Here is a 19,954-nt window from a genome sequence, read left to right as displayed (position 1 = left end):
CATAACACAAAGGTAGCCAGATGACAAAACAAAAATTGTGACTGTGCAAAGGAAGGGGAATGCTTCAAGAACAACGTGGCAGTTTAAGCCACTTACACAGTAAGATCCATTTCTCTGATATCCTTGAACTTGGTGAATCTTCTTTTCTTCTGACAGATGTACTGGGCCCCTGCTATAACAGAGCAAGGAGCTGCTATCACTGGGCAGAGGGGGGATTATGGGAGGATGCTCTGTAAAGTCATAGGACCGAGGGAGTGGAGGACGAGGTGGGACTACTTCCTCTTCCTAAAGATTGTAGAATAGTCACCTTATTTACATGTGCACACCTGTTACAGTTATTTATAACTTAAAAAGAAAGATATGTTACCATAGCTACACCAGCTACAGACTTGGAATTAAAGGGACAATGTCAAACCAAAAAAAAAAAAAAAAAAGCCAAGACAGGTTTATTTTCGGGGGTTTCTTTGGGGTTGTTTTTTGTTCTTTTATTTGCTTTTTATTTTATTACTACCACCTAGACTGAGATACTTCAGTAGTTTCATTATTCAGTTTATCAAGTTTTTCAATTCTGACACCCGCACTTTCTGTTGGACATGTATGAACTCTCTGAATCATAGTTCTAAAAATTATATTCAGTATCTTTAAAAAGATTTGTATATAAATTAGACTTTAGAAAGTTCTGTAAGCCAGATGTATATTGCATAAACTTTAGACAACCATGACAATGTCCCTTTAAAACTGTAACTTCTAGCCAGATTTTCAGAGAAATTGAACATTTGGGAGCTTCCACAGTTTCAGCTGTTCTTGTGAGTACTCTGGCCACCTGAGAACCGGGCTTGATATGTGAATAGACATATTAAGCAATGTACTTCTTCCATATATCTGGGTTTATATTTCTAGGGTAAGAGCCTAGGGAGAGGAAAAGGTGAGAAATGGAAAAGAGAAATATACCAGTGAGAATAAAGACACAGAACAAATGAGAGTGTTAGAATTACTAGCGGAGATATCAGTCTTTAAAACTAATTCATAATGCAGTATTTTCACAGAAACATACCAAATACATACTTCAGACATCCTTAAGACAATTAAAATAATGCTGATTTTTATCATACGTATATCAGAAATTCAGTGATGCTAAAATGGTAAATACACTAAAACCATACCTCATTTTTATATTTAATAGCTGAAAATGTCCTTGATCCCATGATGCCTGTTTGGGGAGATGGGGAAAGGCATAGAAAGAAAGAGAAAAATGGTTTTCAATAAATAGCTTTTAAAGTATGAACTATAACCTGTTGCTATCAAACAAATACACAAAGTATCCACTTAAAATAAGTGATTGCTTTTGTCTTTTCTCAGCGATTGTACCATTTTTTCAAACTTACAAAAGCAGCTACGGAGCTTATCCTTTAAAAATGTATACGATCCAATCTCACTTCCTACGAGAAAAAAACAATCAGTTTACCTGCCTCTGAAGAGCTTCTTTGTTGTTTATGTTTACTTAAACCCTCCATGACATCTTGAATTCTCCACAGTTCCTTCTGAATCTGAGCACGCTGTATCCCTGCTGACTCGGTCTGCCAGTATATATCAGTATATATAGGCAATAAATTAGAATACATTGCAAGCAGAAAAAAAACAGAAAACCTTTTCCTTTCTTTAGACTACGCTGCATAACCTTTCCCGATGAAGGAGAATAAAATGCAGTAATGACAGACGCTCTCATTCAAATACTGTCAGAAACAGAAAGTATAAGATTAAGTAACTTCATAATGCATCCGTCGGTTAATTTGACAGCAATTTGCTAGTTCAAACTCCACTTAAGGATAGAATTGTATCTACTGTCTCCAAAGACAATCCAAGCAAACTTTGCACAGGAGACCTATATACAACGAAAGGAAAGGAGTCGTCAGTTCCAACCCTAAAATAGATGGAGATGAACATGGTGTTTGCCTACTAGCCTATAAACTGTGGGCCTATTTGCATTCCTGGCCATGCATGCTTTGGACTGCGTAACACGAATTTCTCAGCTCTTGGGCTTCCTTGTAATCTCCCTTTCATAGCTGCATAGGAAATCAATCCCTGGAGCAAACAGCCTTTAATGCCTCCCAGCACGGACCACACCCATCTGCCTATTCCAGATAATGTATGCACATCTGTATGTGCAAAGATCTCCTTAGGAATTCAGAACTTATACTAACTGTCCAATCCTCCACAGCACAGAGAGACAGTAAAATATGTCAGATCTTGTTCATCTCTTCATATGTAAGACCTGAAGCAATGCTTAGCATATTTTTATTATAATTAATTTTGTTAGAATGGTTTAATAACATTTTGAAATAGTCAGTTAAATAGAAGGATTCGTGTGGAGATTTACTATGACTGTCATAGCAATTAAGGTCTGAGGAAAACACCCTGTTTTGGACCCCATCACTGAAACAGGAAGAGGAGGCTTCCAGACATGGGAAAACCAGTGCTGTTGCTTCAAAAAAATAGGAAAAGCTTAAGACCTCCTCAGAACTTACAAACTTATAATTTTTTTTACCCCTTTTAAGTTAATGCACCACATCCCCCTTTTTTCATTTGTGTGTTTTTTAAACACAACCACAGAAAATGGAAGTGACTTAAATGCACTTTGAAGACCTATGCCACACCTGAATTTCTCCAAGCCGATCGAGCTGATCCTGCATATGATTCCTTGTTACAGTTACATCATACTCCAATTTATCATATTCTCTCCAAGCTCTTTCCAGTTCCTGAGTATATAACAAAAGTAAAGAATTACAGATGCACATTCAAGCAAAACAAACAAAATATTTATTTTTCCTCTATTCAGTGGCATGAAACTTCAGGAAGTAATGCATAGATATCAGCAATAAATAAATATTTTAGAGAATGCAATGGTTAAACAGATCTTTGGTTTTCTAATGATACTGAATGGAATTCAAACAAAACATCATTTTGACTTTTCACAAACAAAAAAGGTAGGCAAAGGCAAAGTCTTCAGAATATGTCTTTATAGTCAGCAGGCATGTGGGTCTTAAGCTGTCCTTCCGCTGAGGCGGAAAACCCACAAAAATGGATGCAAATTTGTCTCTTTCATCACAGAGAATACATATGTGTGAGTGCACAGCATGCGTATGTATACGCAATGTACTATGCAAGACAAATATAAGTCATCCAGCCCTGCCTGTAAGGTTACCAGCTAATGCCCCAGGCCTGCTAATACACCGTTGTTTTACATACGTGAAACTACAAACACCAGAAGGGAGAAGGTGCAAGAAGAAAATCTTCCTTAACATCAGCTCTACCATCTCACTTTTTCCGCCTACATTGAGCAATTTACTCAATTTAGCACAAATTAAAAATTTAATGAGGGCAAGTATATCTTGAGGATTTCCTTTCCCCTGATTCCCTTTTGCTTGCCCAACCAATTCTTTTTACAACGTAGTCTAACGATTAGACTAAAATCAGTATTTCAGGACCTACTTTGTATCATTTTCACCACAGCAAACCACTGGAATTTGATCCCGAAATACCTTTTTGGACACATATGTAAGTACGCAAAAACAATTCTTTACCTTGTCATTTCAGTGTAGAAACCATCATGAAGTGGAAAATGACACTAAATAACAATTCCCTTCCTTTCCATCTTGTTTTGGTTTCTTGGTGTTTTTTTTTTGTTTGGTTGGTTGGTAGAGTTTTTTCCTGTTTTTTCTTTTAAGTTTTTTGAAAGTACATAACTTGAAAGATTTTTTAAATGTAATGACCCACTATTAAGAGAGACCATGACAGTATCTTTTCTTCTTTTCATGCTGCAGCTGCTTTTGCTTAACGAAGTCAGCCACCTATCTGATCGAATATCTGGTAAAGTCTGTGCTTGCTACTATTTTGGTGCTTGCTACTTTTTTGCCATCACATAAACCAGCTTCTTTGCATTATTTACTTCTCCTGTAATCAAATTTTCATATTATAAAGATGAAAATTACCACACCAATTAAAGTCACTATGCACTCATTCCTGGCCAATCAAAAAAAAAAAAAAAGAAAAAGGTGAACAGGTCACTTTCCAGCTGCCTTTGACAAAAATAGAAACAAGTAAAAGACAACGTAGTTTTAACCAGAGACAACCCAATTAAGAATATGAACATGAAGACAACAGTTTAACACTTTGCTGAGTTTTACTGGCAAGAACATATTACTTACTGCAGTAGCTCGCGATACTTCTCGACAAGTGCTAAGTAGTCCGTTCTGCAAGTCGTCTCTCTGTAAGACTACATTTTGTATGGCCGCGGGATTATCTGCATTCATTTCTATCTCCTGACTTGCTGATAGCAAAGCTTGCTCAAGCGTGTACTATTATAATAAAAAGAATTATTTTTAATGTTCTGCATCATTGGGCTGATTATAATTTTATTTCAGTTACCAATGTTCTGATAATAAGCATGTAAAATAACATCCACTTTAGGTAATAAATACAATTGTCCTACTTTCTCCTTGTGTAGCTGTTGAAGCTTCTCTTCCAGTGCTTGTACAGCTTTATCTTGTTCACATAAACGGCTAAGCTTAGCCTAGTACATAACAGAAAATGATCGTAATTAGGATTTCATTTTTAACATCCCCAGCAATCAAAATATAACTTGATCAAATCATTACAAGAATCTATATAAAATTTTATTACCACAAAATATGAATTCTAAAACTCTGAAGGCATCAGTGTTGTATTTCCAAATTAACCTTAAGAAACCCTCCTACGATACTATGAAATAAGTGTTATTACAACTTGAAACAGCATGGCTTAAAACATGTAATTTATGGTTTTACAGCTAAATCTTTACAACTTAATAACGGGTATTAAATACCATTTTAATTTACATATTCCTCAGTATTATAAAGAGTATTACATACATTCACAGTCTTTCCCATGGTTTATTTCAGGTTCTTAATGGTTAGTTATTAATACTATCCATGTTTCGCTCTGTTTTACCTCCGACTGAGGCTTGGCTATGATTAAAACTGTTCCACTCTAGCTCCAGTTTGAGCAAATAACTGTTCAGTGCACTCTAGCAATTTGAACCAGTGTACTTTTCTATTTGAACAACTTTTTTAGGTCATTTTGTGCTGCCCTGACTTTTTAACTCTAAGAAAACACTGGGAGCCTACTGTCTTTACACTTAAAACAACATCCCTTAAATCAGTATCTCTACTCTTAGCTGCATTGTGCAAGAATGACTAGACATGCGTATGACATGTACAGTATGACTGTATGTGTGTATTTTTCACCACCAATTTTAAAACTGACTCTAAACACTAAGTCCCTTTTCTTTAGTAACTAGCAACCCAATACTCTATGTTGTAACTACCCATGCCAAATTTCAGTTTTGGAAAATCCGGTCACGTTTCCTGAGAAATTACATCTCTCATGCTTACAACTGAACTACAACTACAGTTTCTCCCTTCTAAAGTAATCAATTCATTTCTAGAAGCAATCCACCTTTGAACAGATATAATACTTGAAATTTCAGCTTAAAATGTAATACTTCCTGCAAATTAGAAACTATTACAAGAAGAATCTTATGCCCCTCAATTTCACAAAGCAATTTCTGTTGGTAATCACCTATACGAACTGTTTCAAACCCAAAAGTCAAGGGGGAAATCGTAATCAAAATAAAGAGACAAATACCAACATTTCCAAGGAGGAAAAAATACAAATGACTTACGTCAATATCCAGCTCTTCAGTTCTATATTTGTATAGTGTACCCCTACATTCTTCTTGTGTTAACTATAAGGAAGAATAACATTGCCATAAAACAACTTAATTGGACTACGAAAATGAAACTACTGTTCAGCTTAAGTTTTAATACAGAAATCAGCTTTTGCTTGAAAGTCAAACATACCACATTGAACAATACAGTTTTGGCCTATATATATTAATGAAGATAAGTAAATGGAATGTCAAGCAGACTGTCAGTAGAAAGTTGCATTTACTTAACAGGCTATGTTTCTAACGCAAACTGGATTTTTAAAGATGTATAATTAACTTAATCAAACATGGATTATGTAGGAAGATGAAACTGCCAGAGTACACCTAGACACAGCTATGCATCATTAGGTATGTTTTCTTATGTGCATTCCAAATACAGGAACTCATTCTAGTTGGAATTAACCATTATAGGCCCACTAAAGCCAGGTGTATTCCCAAGGAGGATATTCTGATGTGAATCTGAAATCAGAACAGAATGACCTAAGTATACTACATGTGTGTAAAATATCTCATTGCAGACATATGCCCAATAAGTGGCGCCAAACACCTTTCTGCCCACTTTTTCATACGGAATCCCTCCCCTCCAACAGAGTATTACCAGAAATGCCATAAATGGAAGCCCTTCTATTTTATCTTTGGACCTAGGCGAACTTGCCTCCTCATGCTAGTCAGCATGTAAGGTATCCTCAAAGAACTTTCATACAGCAACTCACATTAAGTCCACAACTCTTTCAGTCTCTGAGCTGACCAGTAACAACACTTAAACATCTTACATGAAAAAAGGTGGCTCCCCATTTTAGAATGGACTGTCACATACAGTAACTACTTAATGTCCTATGCAGTAAGTACTGGCATAACACTATCAACCTTCGTATTTTATTTAACTAAAAACATGTGTGCATCAAGTCCCAACACAAGATGCTTTCTTTTCATGTATCTGTCATAATCAGGTCATGGTGACTTAATAGTGCAAGAAAGACTACAAAAACACAAGTCCATGTTACAGGACACTTATAAATAAAAGGACTAGGGAAGGGTTAATCAGACAAGCATTCCAAACATACAATAAATCTTCAACACACTTAAGTGTTTAAGTGTTTCATTTCAAGACATTATGTCCACATACCTCATGCAAATGCACCTGGTGACAATTTAAAAGTATGTATAGTGTATTGAAACCACACAGTAACTTTCTTTGAAATGGACATTTTATGAAAATGAGTGTTGGAATATGAAAAAAGCCACAGCACTTTTGCACCTCATGAATGTCACGAAAGTTAAGGTATCTATTAAAACTCCTACTATTGTAGAGTTGTGCTTTTTAACTGTTGATTTTATCACAATGAGAGAAAAATGAGGAATGGAAATATTTAAAAAAAAAAACTCATAAACATGGCCAAATGTCCTTAACTTACAGAGACAACCTAGTTGTATTTCACAACAGAAAGATTTTACAAAAGAAAGATTATCCCTTATTAGATAAATACATCTTCCCAAGATACTGCTCAGCATTTTATATGGCTTGCCTGGAAAAACGTAATGTTTTTTCAAGCCAGTATTTTTTACACTTTATTTTTTAAAAAAGAGCGATGTTTATTTTTTTAGCATTTCAACCTTAATTATAGGCGAGTTTAAAATAAGTTGCCAATTCAGCATCCTTATCCCTGCCTACCTCCTGAAAGGAATATATTTTAAGTATTCAGAAAACAAAACCACATTTTTGAAGAATACTATACGCGTGCTAATTCTTGTTATGAAAATCCTATCACACTTTTAAAATTGCTGCCAACCTCTTGCTTTTGTCAGCGATACTAGTTTCCTGCAATAGGCACTGCTGGAAAGCCACCTCATTTCAACATTTCTACTGTAACTTTTTACATAGACTTAACACAAAAACTCTAAAAATAGCATGAAACACTTAATCCATCTCTGACAGAACAGCACCTCCTCTTTCCACAGCGCATCTATAAATCAGTTTAAGGCAAAAAGCACTATTGCATCCTACTGGAATTAGGAGAGGAATTGCAGTAGACAAAACGCAATTACACATTACAAGCAAGGTTAACCACCTCATAACCCTGGAAAACGCATTATAGGAGCTCCAACGATCAAGTTATCAAAATGTATTTTATGTCACGTTCAACAAATGCCGCTCACCAAATCGTTCCTACAAATTCTTTACCAGGCCTGGAATTTCAGAGAAAGAGTGCCACCTACTGAACCACTGACATGACTTGCTGCTGACTTCTACACTTTTCCTTGACATTTGCCTACTGAAATACAAAACCAGTCTATTCCTCTTAACATGGTAAAAAACACTGCACAGCTCCCAAACATACAGGAGCACCACCCTGAATACCTACAAATAGAACTTACCATTTCGGAAAGGCAAACTGCACATGCAGAATTTGGCCAAACATGTATCTTACATGTGAAAAGGTAAAGTCACCTTAATTGAACCTCCATTTTAGATTAGAAATAATTCATCATCTACTCTACAGTCCCACTGTGCAGTCCCCATCTCTGTCAAACGCCGGTACCAGATGTGCCACAGAAGTGGATAAATCTACCACAATGGACACAGTATCAGATGTCCTTAGAGGGAAATTTCTTCCTGAATAAATACAGATTAGGCAAATTTCTCTCCTGAGACATGAGGGGTTAAACTTATTTAAGCAGTCAATACATTTAAGTGACAATATTATTTCATTACCTTATAAGCTATTTCTAGATTTTCTGCTACGGTTTTCATTCAATACATTTATGGGAGGAAATGTCACACCTTGGGAGCACACTAAGCATCTCTGCAAGATACTGCACTTAGAAAATTAAAACAGGACAATCTAGGCCATTTTGTGGCGAGCACAAGGTTAAAGTCAGACTGCCAAGAGGCTTTTAATTTTTCCTTTTTTTAAGTACTTCTTACTATGAGGAACCAAGGCAAGTGGGCATTTACCCCACAGTAAGCAAGATTCTCCTCTAATTTTGCATAATGTGACAGATAACGTTTCAAATAAAAATTGGAAATACAAGATTTTTAGCTCAAATAGAATCATCTCATGTCCGTAATAAAACTTGAAAAATATTTCTACCTACAAATCTAAAAATTTACCCTGCATAACAGCTTAAATGTATGCAGCTACAACAACAACAACAACAACAGTAACAGTAACAATAGAAAAATGCCATAAATAAGATCTCCCTGTCCTTATAGGACCAAAAAATCAAGAACTCTTTTTATATGTGTTTAACGTATTAAGAACAATTATCCAAGCAAAGACCTGGATGCTAGCTTGTTGCACTCAGGTTTTTGGTTTTTCCCCTTTAGGGGACTCACGCACAGGGGGAATTGAGAATAATTCTGCTTTTTAAAATCAGCATATACTGCTTTAGAAAACAAGTATTAGAAAGAAATAAAAACCCCAAGGTAAAAATGGGTCCAGGCTGTAAAAACCCTCTATTTTTCTTGTCTGTACATATGGAATCATTGCCCTGGCTTATACTTGTAAATTTACAGTACAGTCTGTAGGGCAGACTGATGTAAGTCAAAGTGATTTAAAAAACTGTGAAGATGTAACAAATCACAAATAAAAATGTCTTATAAATAACACATTTGAAATAGTATATATTTTAGCTATTTTACTGAAGAACTGTTACTGATTACAAACAAGCATGAAGCAAGACACCTCAATTTTTAATTAAATACAAGCTTTTCTTGCTTTCCTTGGCTTAACTCTAAATAGGTTCAGTCATAAAATTGAACTGAATAAACTGAAGCAAAGACAGATCCTTTTTTCTACCTGCAGGAATGGTTACGGTCATCAGAAACCAGTTTATCACCTGACAACAAAACAGGTTTCAGTAACTTACACAGAGGCTTCTCCCAATCGTTTACATTTCTTTAGAACTGCAGTGGGAAAGACAACTGATAAAACCAATTTATTTTATTTGAATAAAAAGTTATCCATTGTTTAATAAGTTGCCAGAATTTTTATCAGGTTAGTTTTGCATTACAAAAGTTTAGAGGACTATTTAGGCAGTGAAATTTTGAGTGTATTTTTATCCTTTCCTGGAAGTTTGCTAATGCAGTATTTTGTATAGGAAGCTTCAGCCATGAAAGCAGAAGGTCTTGCTATTCTCCAGTTTATGCAATACATGGGTTCTTCTCCACAAGCCTGCCAACGTGTTGCAAACACTCCGACCTGAAGAGACCACATCTCTCGTGACAAAAGGTTATCGAATCTTCTAGACCTGGTAAACTCACTGGGTTTTTTTTTTTTACAAGAATGTCAAAAGGTGCTTATTCAGGGTCAAATACACAGCAGCAGGTATGTCTACAAGGTAAAGGCAGTGCTGTGTAGCGATACCTTAGCTGACAGCATAGCTTCATCATGACAGCACTCTGAAATTTATTGGTATCCCTAAATAAGCAGGCTACCTAGTCCAGGCACAGCTATTCCTCCATTGTGGCTATATTAATATTAGAGGCTGAGCTAGTTTACCCTGACACGTGCATAGCACCTCTGTTCATAATATGTATGTTGACTTATTCATTTTGCATACTCTATTACTGAAATTTGATTTGCTTTAAACAAATCATAACAGCGAGGCTTCTTTAAAAAACCAAACCAAACCAAACCAAACCCCAAACAAAAACAAAAAGCAAAACCCCAAAAACCCCAATTTAATTTAGGGCTTGAAGGCACCTTACTTCTCCCATTCTTCTCCCAAATAGTTCTTCAGGTTTCATGTTAAAGGTCCTATTTTGCACATAGGAGCATAAATTAGGCGATCCTGAAATCAGTCACTCACAACCTTACTCCCTTTGGAAAGCTGAGATTTTTCTTGCAACTTTTCTGGATCACAAGCAAATCTACAATGTGGATTTGACTTCCAAAAAAATGAAACATGAAATTAAGCTACAGCATTTTTTAGAAACATGGCGAATTATTAATCACTAATAAATTACTTTTTTTCTTTACAGGGCAAAACGACTCATTTTCTTCAAAGTATGAAACCTTTATGTGCCATTTTGGCTCACAAGGGCATAATGCAAGCGTAAGGGAACCGGTCACATCTTCCCTTCTGACTGGCAGCCAAAACTGTACACCTCATCTGCTGCTAACTATCATAGTTGTTTAAGTAAGAATAACATCTTTGTTGCAGTTAAGGCTAGAAACTTCTTAACCACTCCCTGATGTGACAGGAGCTATTCAGTTAAGCCCCAGTATCCCTAAGACACTGCAGTGCCAACAGATGGGTATTGGCCATGCTCATAAGTTAATGCAGGTGTCACCTCACAGACAATATTTCCATTCACATTTCTGATTCTTCTTCCATCTTACCATTTACAACCATCACTAGATACTCTGTAAGTGTGCACGGTTAAGTCTGCTGTGACTTTATGAACAGCCACTGCCTTTTGGATTTACAGTCCCCAGATCAAAGTAATTTGATCCTTCCTTTCTTCAGTGGCTAAAGGTTTGGTAGGTGCAAACAAAAACTTGTAAATCCACTTCCTAGAACAAAACAAAATTGCCAGAAATGACCAGGTAAACACCACTCACATGCTTTTGTAGTGGTCAAAAGAAAGAAGCACCTTTGAACACTAATTGCAGAGAGTCATGCTAAGACAGATGTTGGAAGCTTATTGGAAGTATCATGAATTTACTGGACACCTGAATAAAACATCAACTAATTAAATCGTCTAGACAGAAAAAGTTATTCAAAAGGGTACATTTAATACTTAACAACAAAAACGCAGCAAAAGCCATGCTAACGATATTGCAGCATTTTATAAAGCATGGATGACTTGTGGTTTTCCAAAGCAAATAAGAGAAACACCAATGTTATGAATAAATCTGAGGAACAACCAAAACTGTCACTAAGGAAAATTTTCGCAGATGATAAAGCAATTTCATTCACTATCCAAGACCTTACTTGCTGGTACAGTTGTGGTCTTAGCGCCGAGTTCTCAATCATAGTGTGAACCATGGTGATTAAAGGTTCATTCTCTTTCATCTATTTCAAATCAGGAGGAGCATACAGCAAACATCAGTTTACAGCATGGCTAGATTTGAAAGACGACACTGTAAAATATAGCCTCTACTTTAATTTTTTCTAATAATGCAGTAGATTACATTTTACCCCATGCTTTTTATATATTCCATCATTCAGTAACATCAACATTGGAAAAGTTTAATAACATCAAACAAATGCAGCAAAACCACATAAATGCTCAAAACCAATGTAATATTTATTCACCAACACTCTCCCCTTTTTAAAAATAAAAACGCTTGAAATAAGCCTGGCTTTGCATGATATTGAAATGAAAACTATTATCGGATTATGCAATAGGAACACTCAAACCTTTATCAGAAAACCTTTTAAATTATAGATTTTATAACTCAATGTACATTGAAAAGATATAAGCATTCCCAGCTTCTGAATATTGAAGCTAGGTTTAGACTTATGTTCGTCTATCACAAAATGCCTTTATATACTGCGCTGATTTTTATTCTTTGGAACTTTGAATCGTTACTCATTGGATTTATCCTTCCCCATATAAGGGTGTGAAACTATTTCAGAACTGTCAGGCATTCTCTATAATGATCAGTATTTATTGATAGATGTGCAAAAGTCAAAACCAGATACTTTGATTATTACAGTACAATTTGCATACGTTTAGGATGTCAGAAAAGTATGCATCACGGACAACAGTATGGGACTTTTGGTTTTAAAAAGGAGACTTTTGTAACAGTAAGGGAAAAATTATGAAAATAGATAGGTTTTTTTTCTCCAGAAGAAACTGAAAAGTCACTTAATGCACAATCCCCTCCTATTTTTCTTGGAAACTTTAGGACCTCTTCAGCAATACCTGTTTCAAGTATGCTTACACAGGAAGGAAGTGTGTGTATGAATATTTATGATCTTTCACTCTGTCTTTATGTATATATATGCACTCACCATGAACTTGCATGGCAAGGTTTTGTTTCACAGATTGAAATGCAACAGAAAGCCTGACAAGCCACCCCTCCCATTTGCTCCATCTTCTGCAGTATACATAAACAGAAAACTAGAACTGACGCAAGAAGTTGTTCTCCCTCTACGTTAAGATTTTGTCCAGAGTGGGGGTGACTGGGTGATACCAAAAGATATCTCAAAAGTAAGATCAACAATAAGGTCCGAAGCCAAGCAAACTACAGCCAACTGAAGTATTTGTAAAGGAGAAATTGCTCTGAATCTGAAATATTTTATTAGGAGCATACTGGCTTTGATGCATTTTGATTAGGTCGATTTCAACAGCTTCAGGCTCTTTGGCTAATTTATTTTTACTATATTTCACATTTTTCCTTTCTGACTGATAACAGACGACACCAGAATGAATTTTGGTGGAACTGTTCAAAGATTGTTTTCATCCAGATTAGAAAAGATGCAAAGTGGATTTGCTCAAAAGATGATCTGAAGTAATGTTTTGTCCTCCAGCCACCTCCAACTTTGATTTATAGGACTTCTTCCAGTATTTTTACTACCACTGGTGCTTAACCGTGCTTATCTAACACTGTTTGCAAAGGCCAGTTATTTCCAGAAAAGCTCCAGTTCCTTAAGCCCTTACGGAACAAAGATCAAAAACCAGATAATTGGTAAAGTAATGCCAATCAAAGAGCCTTTGTAGCAGTCAAATATAGCAAGCTTTTTTTCCCCCTTTAGGAAATAATGTTTCCAAAGAATACTGGCATTTAACTATTGAGAAGTTAGGTTCTTGAGGTTGTATGTATCTGTCACAAACCTTCTGTTAAATAAAGATAGAAAGATAGCGCACACACGAGGCAATGCGTACTGAAGGACTGGCAAAGCAAACTAGAGTTACGCAGGACACAATGGCAAGTCCCATGCTCTAAAAGGTGAAAAGAATACGTATTCTGTGCTCGTAAAGCATTATCACGAGGCTACTCCCAATCTGAAGTTGGACACTACTCACATTCAATGAATAGCTCAAGGAAAAACGTTTGCTTGTTCATAACAGAAATAAGCCTTGATTTTCTCTCACTTCAGAAAAACAGAATAAATTATGTTGTACAGTAAAGGACACCTTTTAGATCTTATGCATAATATTAATAGTATTATACAGTATCTCCAATTAAAGAGGTCACAACAATTGGAATTCAGGTTTTCATGAGCAAACTGAAGTATAAACTGCCTGATGGCATGCAGCAACCCAACAGTAAAACCAAATAAAATCCAGCAGTCTTGGCTTTATCACTTTCTGCTTCTAGTAGATAACTCTTCCTGCCCAGAAGTAATGCTTCATCTTTGTTTATCTTTACTGATGTAATATATAATTTTTTTTTCCAGTTGGGAACAATGAAGAAACCCACCTCCTTGACATATGATCTATATGAACAGCTACATTATTTATGAGCAAGCATCTGAGTGGGTATTTTGAGTTTTAAACTGTAAAGCTAAGCTACTGACAATTATTCTCTTCCTTCCATTTCCTAAATTCTCTTCCACATTTGATAACACCCTACACAGATGATATTTCAGTAGGCGCTGTTCTGGTGGCAACGATTAGCTGGAATAGTGGCTCCGTACCAGGACAGTTGACCTCACTGATGAGCTAAGACCATGTCTTATGGGTGACAAAAGGCTGAGCTCAGATTGGCAGTTTTATCCATTCCCTCTCAAGCTTCCTGAAGATAAAAGCAGTGGTAATAGGACCTGATGAATCTTTTCTCCCACCTTTCCTCTGCTCTTTAATATTCTGTCCAAAGAAGGAAAATGCACTTTCCTTCCTGCCTTTTTTTAAACAGCAGAGCTGCCTCCAGCACAGTCTTCTTTTCACCCTACAGGGACCCTGTCCTTGAGCTTCCCTTCTTCTGGTGAGTGAAAAGGGAAGAAAAGCAGTAGCAGAAAGAATGACAGCGGCAGCTGGGTCAGCTCACTCTATCTTTTCCAGATAACATAAAAAATACATGTAAGGGTAGTATCCTATATGTTGCTAATAGAGGACAATATTTTAAGCTGAAACACAAGGTATCAGGTATAACACAAGATAACTGTCACTCTGTCCAGACCCCCTCGTACTTTTCCAGCCTCCCTTAATTTACTACCTTTTCCCAGAACCACCTCCAGCATCTCAGAAAGAGGGTGGTGAAGAGGAGAAAACAAGCAAAACACCAAGACATTATGGATGTTGGCTGTGGGACCTTCGCTCCTTTATTTGACAACTTCTTGTTCAAGTTCTGTTTATTTTTATGCACCCTTTGAAAACCAGAAGAAACTAAAACCGGAAGTACCAGCAGAAATATATGAACAACTTAAAACCTGAACTCTTCCATAGCAATTTCAAAGAAATGGGGGTGGTGGGTGGTGAGGGGGGAAGGGAAGAAAAAGACTAAATGAAATTCTGTAGAGTTTCTACTGTGACAAACCAACCTGGGATATGCTGAGATCAATATGACAACAGGCATGGAGAGTTTTACATAGATAGCTTGAGCTTAGTAGAAGAGGATTTTTCATCCAAAGAAAAGTTTTATTATCAACATAAAATTAAGAAGCATACTAAAAGACTGGTTTTCTGGAATTCTCCATAGTAACAGAAAGATTCAAGTGGGACCTTCTGCCATGGATTTATTTACAAAAGAGTAAAAAAAAAAGTGTGTCTAGCTTTTATTTGAAAAAAACCTATGTTCCAAATTTTGTTACTGTTATTGTAATAATTGGGCACAAATACATTAAGGAGACTACTGGCTTGGATTTAGTAATACATAATAAGTGATCCCTCAAAATTTGATAATGCAGAAGACTGAGATTGTATGTGCCCCCATAATATGTCCTATGTTGGCAAACAAATCATCATTGCCTAGGATTTCTAGCTATGTCCAAAGCACTACTTCTTAAAGGGCAAATGAGACTCTCTCCCGCCTCTCTACAAACCTTGAGCCAGCAGAGTGGTTCACAAACTCACTTTAAAAAAAAAGACAACTGACAATCATTCTTTTGGCCACAAGACATCAAAGAAATCATATGGCTGGGTATACGTGTGTCAGTCTCTCTAATCTTTTTTTCTCTCTCTCTGAACTCCAACAACAACAACAAAAATTCTAAAAGCATAATACAAAACATCAGAAAGCATAACATAAGAATTTCTAAGCATCTCAGAAGGAAACAGCAGTACAAAAAAGATGTATGACTTAAAAAAGCCTATGGGATATTCTTGAGTCTTGATAAGAAAGCCACCTAACCAGTAGACAACAGCTTACTGCAACAGCATAAAACACATGAACTTTAGTCTGCCTGAAAATTCACCTGTGCAACCTTGGTACAAACTTACGAATTACTGTTATGTACGGTACAGAATTCTTCGTGACCAAAAAGGTGAGAGTTGACTATAACAGGCCTGGAGTTCTACCACATGCTCCAGGCAAAGCAGGTTTTGACACTATTTTCAGAGATCAAATATGAATGGAAATACCTAATTTAAGTACACTGGACATTTAAAATTCAAAGAGGGCAAGTCATTACGCAAGCTGGTTACAGATGCAGATAAGGAGGAAAGGCCTCAACTACACTAAAAGAAACTTTGGTTTTTTTGCTTCCCAACATAGAGGAAAACTGATAATGGACAAAGTAGCAAAAAGATACAAATGAGATACCACCCCTTGAAGCAGTGGTACTCAAAGCAAGAAGGCTCTCAGGGGGATTTATTTCATACAGGTAGGTGGCAGTATTATATTAAAACAAGGAGAAAAGAGAAACTGATCAGAAACTGGGACAGGTATTCCAATCTGTTCTTGCATGATTTTGTGATTAGGTAATATATTTTAGACTTGATAATGACTTCTTACTGTAAGAAGTGCAGTGATTTCTTGCATCTCTGGTAGGGGTAATTATCACACATTTATAAGGTTTAGACACTTCCCTAAATTAATGTTTATCACACCACATTACATTTCTAAATTTTATCTGATGGAAGCAAAATGAAATCCTTTTTACCACTTTGAATGTTATACATAGGCAGTTCTTTCTGTTTAATCCTGTTTATCATACTGACAAGCTTGGCTAATCAAGCAACAGCATGGTACATAGTTTTACACTTCACATGGACAGTTGTCCTTGGAAATGAACTACATTGTTGAAGACAGAATTACTCCCTTATTCCAAAATATTATAAACTGGAAATATTTGAGTTGGATAAAATATTTTGGCCTAATTTGGCAAGTGGTTTTTCCCTACTGTTTTTGACCTCCTGCAGCCCCTTAAGACAAGACAGAGATGTTTAGAAACACATTGCCATCTAAATGAGTTTGTCCTTGTTTCCAAGAGATAACAGGAAAATAAAGTCATTAGGTGAACCAAGCACATGTGCAAGAGAGAGCGCGTGTGTGTGTGTGTCTCCACGCACATGTGTGGTTTTTAGTAACTAACTGAAATCCTATCATTGGAACATGTCAGACATGAAAGTTCTAAGAACATCTGGTTTTAACTGTAAGGCTGAAAAAATTCATTAGAATATTAGAAAAAGAAAAAAAACTCTAGCAAATTTTATATTTTTAACTAACAGACACCTAGTCGCTTCTACTTCTTCTAGGCACTTACGACTGTCTTCTTTTAAGCGCTAGCAAAAATTTCCCATTTAAAATCTTCTCACACACAGCTCGTACAGAGGTCCCATTTGATCATGCAAAGCCATAAAATGAGCTACGTGATACCACGATTCTTCACTTGGCAATTATGTTAGTGAAGACAGAATTGTACCTTCACTCTAAGTTATTAGAAGTTGTAAAGAAGTCAAAATCTTATTCTTATACAAAACTTAATAAATAACTGAGTAAAAGGAGAAAAAGCAATGAGCCATGCTATGATTTGTTTAAAACGTTTTTCATGTTTTACCTCCCTTTCATTTAATGTCCTGTAGGAACATCTAACTCTTCTGAATTCGGAAAACTAAAATTATCAGAAGTACTAATTTCCTATAAATTGCATGTGTGTCATATGAGCTTGGAAATATATTATGACTTTGGTTAAAGATGATAAAATGCTACAGTTAGTCTTATAATAAGAAGGAAATGAAGAACAGAAAAATTAATTGCTGAGTGGCTACTATATTCTAACAAATTTTAAACTGAGGGGTTTTTTCCCCATTATATGTTAAATTTGTAAACAATTAAGATATTCTGTGCTACTTAAAAAAGGCACACATTAAAAATCCAACTTCACAAAAAGCACTGAAAATTCCTCTCCCCAAATATTTCCAGCTTGATAGGAACAGGCAAAAAGCATTAAGAAAGATAAGCACACAAGAAAATTGCAAATCCCACCTGATGATCCAAATATATGGCATTCCTTTGAAGGTGATGTGCAAGAATCTCATTCTAGCAGGCAGCAGTCAGGGGAAAAAAGGAAAGGGACAGAAGGTGCAGAATGCATGAAGATAGCTTTAAAAGATGTAAACTAGACAGTGATCTTTCTGTTTTATGTAGAGATGTAATGCTGTTTTTATCTGCTTTTCTTTGGTGAACTGTTAACAAGTTTTGATCCCGAAACAGTAGTGATGAAAGTTTGCCATGAACTAGACTACGAACTACTACATTACATTTTGGTTTTACATATAAAAGACAGTAAAGCTCATGTAAATGTCTACTACGCAGACAACTATAAACCCTTTGATAAATCTGTGTTTTAAACACGTCCTGATTTTTGTACACAGATTACAAATGATTGCATCTGATATGAGGCAGTATAAACAAATTAATCTCACGATTACTATTAATTTTTATTAAAACAATAGGTTAAAAACCTTCAACTTTAAGCTACAATACATTTTAAAATATTCCTATGTAATTTTGACTCAGCTAATATCAAAAAGCAATGAGTAAAGTCTCAAAGGGTTAATAGCAGAATGTCACATACACAAAGAGCCAATGTTACTCTATTCTACTCCCACAGCAGTCAGAAAATTTTGCACCAATGGTACAATCCATACTTTGATTAATGAATGACTATAAGTTAGTGAAAATGGTACATGACACACATTGCTTTATAGCTGACCTTTGGGCTGCTGGCCTCAAGTTTTAGTTGCATGAGCTGTGCTAGTGTGTGTTCCCGGATACTACTCAGTTCAGCTTGCTGCCGTCTCAGCTTTATTAGCAGCAGCGTGAGCTCCTCTGGCTGAAGGAGTGCAGTGTGAGAAGCCAAAGAGTAGAAAAAAGGTTAATTGGTATCCTAAACAACACTTAATTAAAATAAGGGTTCTTAGTATCTTTCTTACAAAAACTTCCTACAGTGATACAACAGAAGATACACCATTTCCCCCCAAATTGACCACTTACAAATATATAATGAAGAGTTAACTTTCAACTGCTCAAATGATACCACAAATGCTGTAAAAGTGGTATATTCTGTATAGAGGACAAAAATAAGTGAGGATTTTGTAAGTGAAAGTCTGTGCAGCCCTCAAACGTTTTCCGGCATGCATATCAAATTGATGATATTGACTTAAGTGAAGGGGAAGAATTCCTGCCCTTAGGATAACATTACCTCTGCATCGACAGCCATTTGAGACTGGTGAAAGAATCAAAAAAATGCCCTCAAGAAAATTTAGTTTCTAAAATAATTCTTCAAAAGTATGCATCAAAATAAGAGTAAAAATAATAAAAAAACCCACCGCAATAACTGACCTACATCAGAAACAATTACCTTTCACACAATAAAACTGCACAAGCATGACAAAAAAAATTTTCTGTCCCACCTTTCACAGGTCTGAGGCTACCAGTTAATTTATTGCTTTACTTTTATGACTAAGATGTATAATACAGCCTTAGGAAGGGATGAAGAATAGTATTTAAAACCCAAGATTATGAATATAATGGAAATACAGTCACACTCAAATGGGTATATGTTAGGTTATTCCACAGAGATCAGTTTAGGTCAGTTTGGGGATCTCTACCTGAACCATTCCTGGGAATCACTTCTATTAGCAAAACTTGAAAGAAAACAAAACACTTAACATCACAAATATCTTTGTTATGTTCCTGTTTCCTTCTGTTTCTTACACTTCTCCAGAAGTCAATAAGAGGTTAAATATTAATCCAGCATTTTGATGTTCTCACAAATTCTGTGAGTTAAAAAAACCAAACCCAAAAACCCTAAACCCCCACTTGCTCTCTCCCATAGTCACAGAACTTC

General features: G+C 36.0%; 1 protein-coding gene across 11 annotated transcripts in view; it reads right to left on the bottom strand.

Moving 5' to 3' along the window:
• PLEKHA5 (pleckstrin homology domain containing A5) overlaps positions 1 to 19,954 on the bottom strand; it is a 173,473-nt gene that overhangs the window by 16,310 nt on the left and 137,209 nt on the right. For 6 of the 11 annotated variants that reach the window (XM_064459446.1, XM_064459437.1, XM_064459474.1 and 3 more), the window contains 7 exons: positions 18,818 to 18,937; positions 5,720 to 5,782; positions 4,490 to 4,570; positions 4,206 to 4,355; positions 2,655 to 2,756; positions 1,466 to 1,577; positions 1,164 to 1,210 (listed from right to left, as the gene is read on the bottom strand). In XM_064459446.1, the coding sequence (XP_064315516.1) occupies positions 1,164 to 1,210; positions 1,466 to 1,577; positions 2,655 to 2,756; positions 4,206 to 4,355; positions 4,490 to 4,570; positions 5,720 to 5,782; positions 18,818 to 18,937 (675 nt within the window). Of the gene's footprint in view, positions 1 to 96; positions 286 to 1,163; positions 1,211 to 1,465; positions 1,578 to 2,654; positions 2,757 to 4,205; positions 4,356 to 4,489; positions 4,571 to 5,719; positions 5,783 to 11,704; positions 11,786 to 18,087; positions 18,142 to 18,817; positions 18,938 to 19,954 lie in introns of all 11 variants that reach the window. The other 5 variants (XM_064459465.1, XM_064459517.1, XM_064459482.1 and 2 more) reach the window with 3 other exon arrangements.

This window comes from Phalacrocorax carbo, chromosome 1 (genome assembly GCF_963921805.1).
Source record: "Phalacrocorax carbo chromosome 1, bPhaCar2.1, whole genome shotgun sequence".
Taxonomy (NCBI): domain Eukaryota; kingdom Metazoa; phylum Chordata; class Aves; order Suliformes; family Phalacrocoracidae; genus Phalacrocorax; species Phalacrocorax carbo.
Note: the sequence above shows the minus strand (reverse complement) of the source record. Positions and strands in the feature narration are given on the sequence as shown.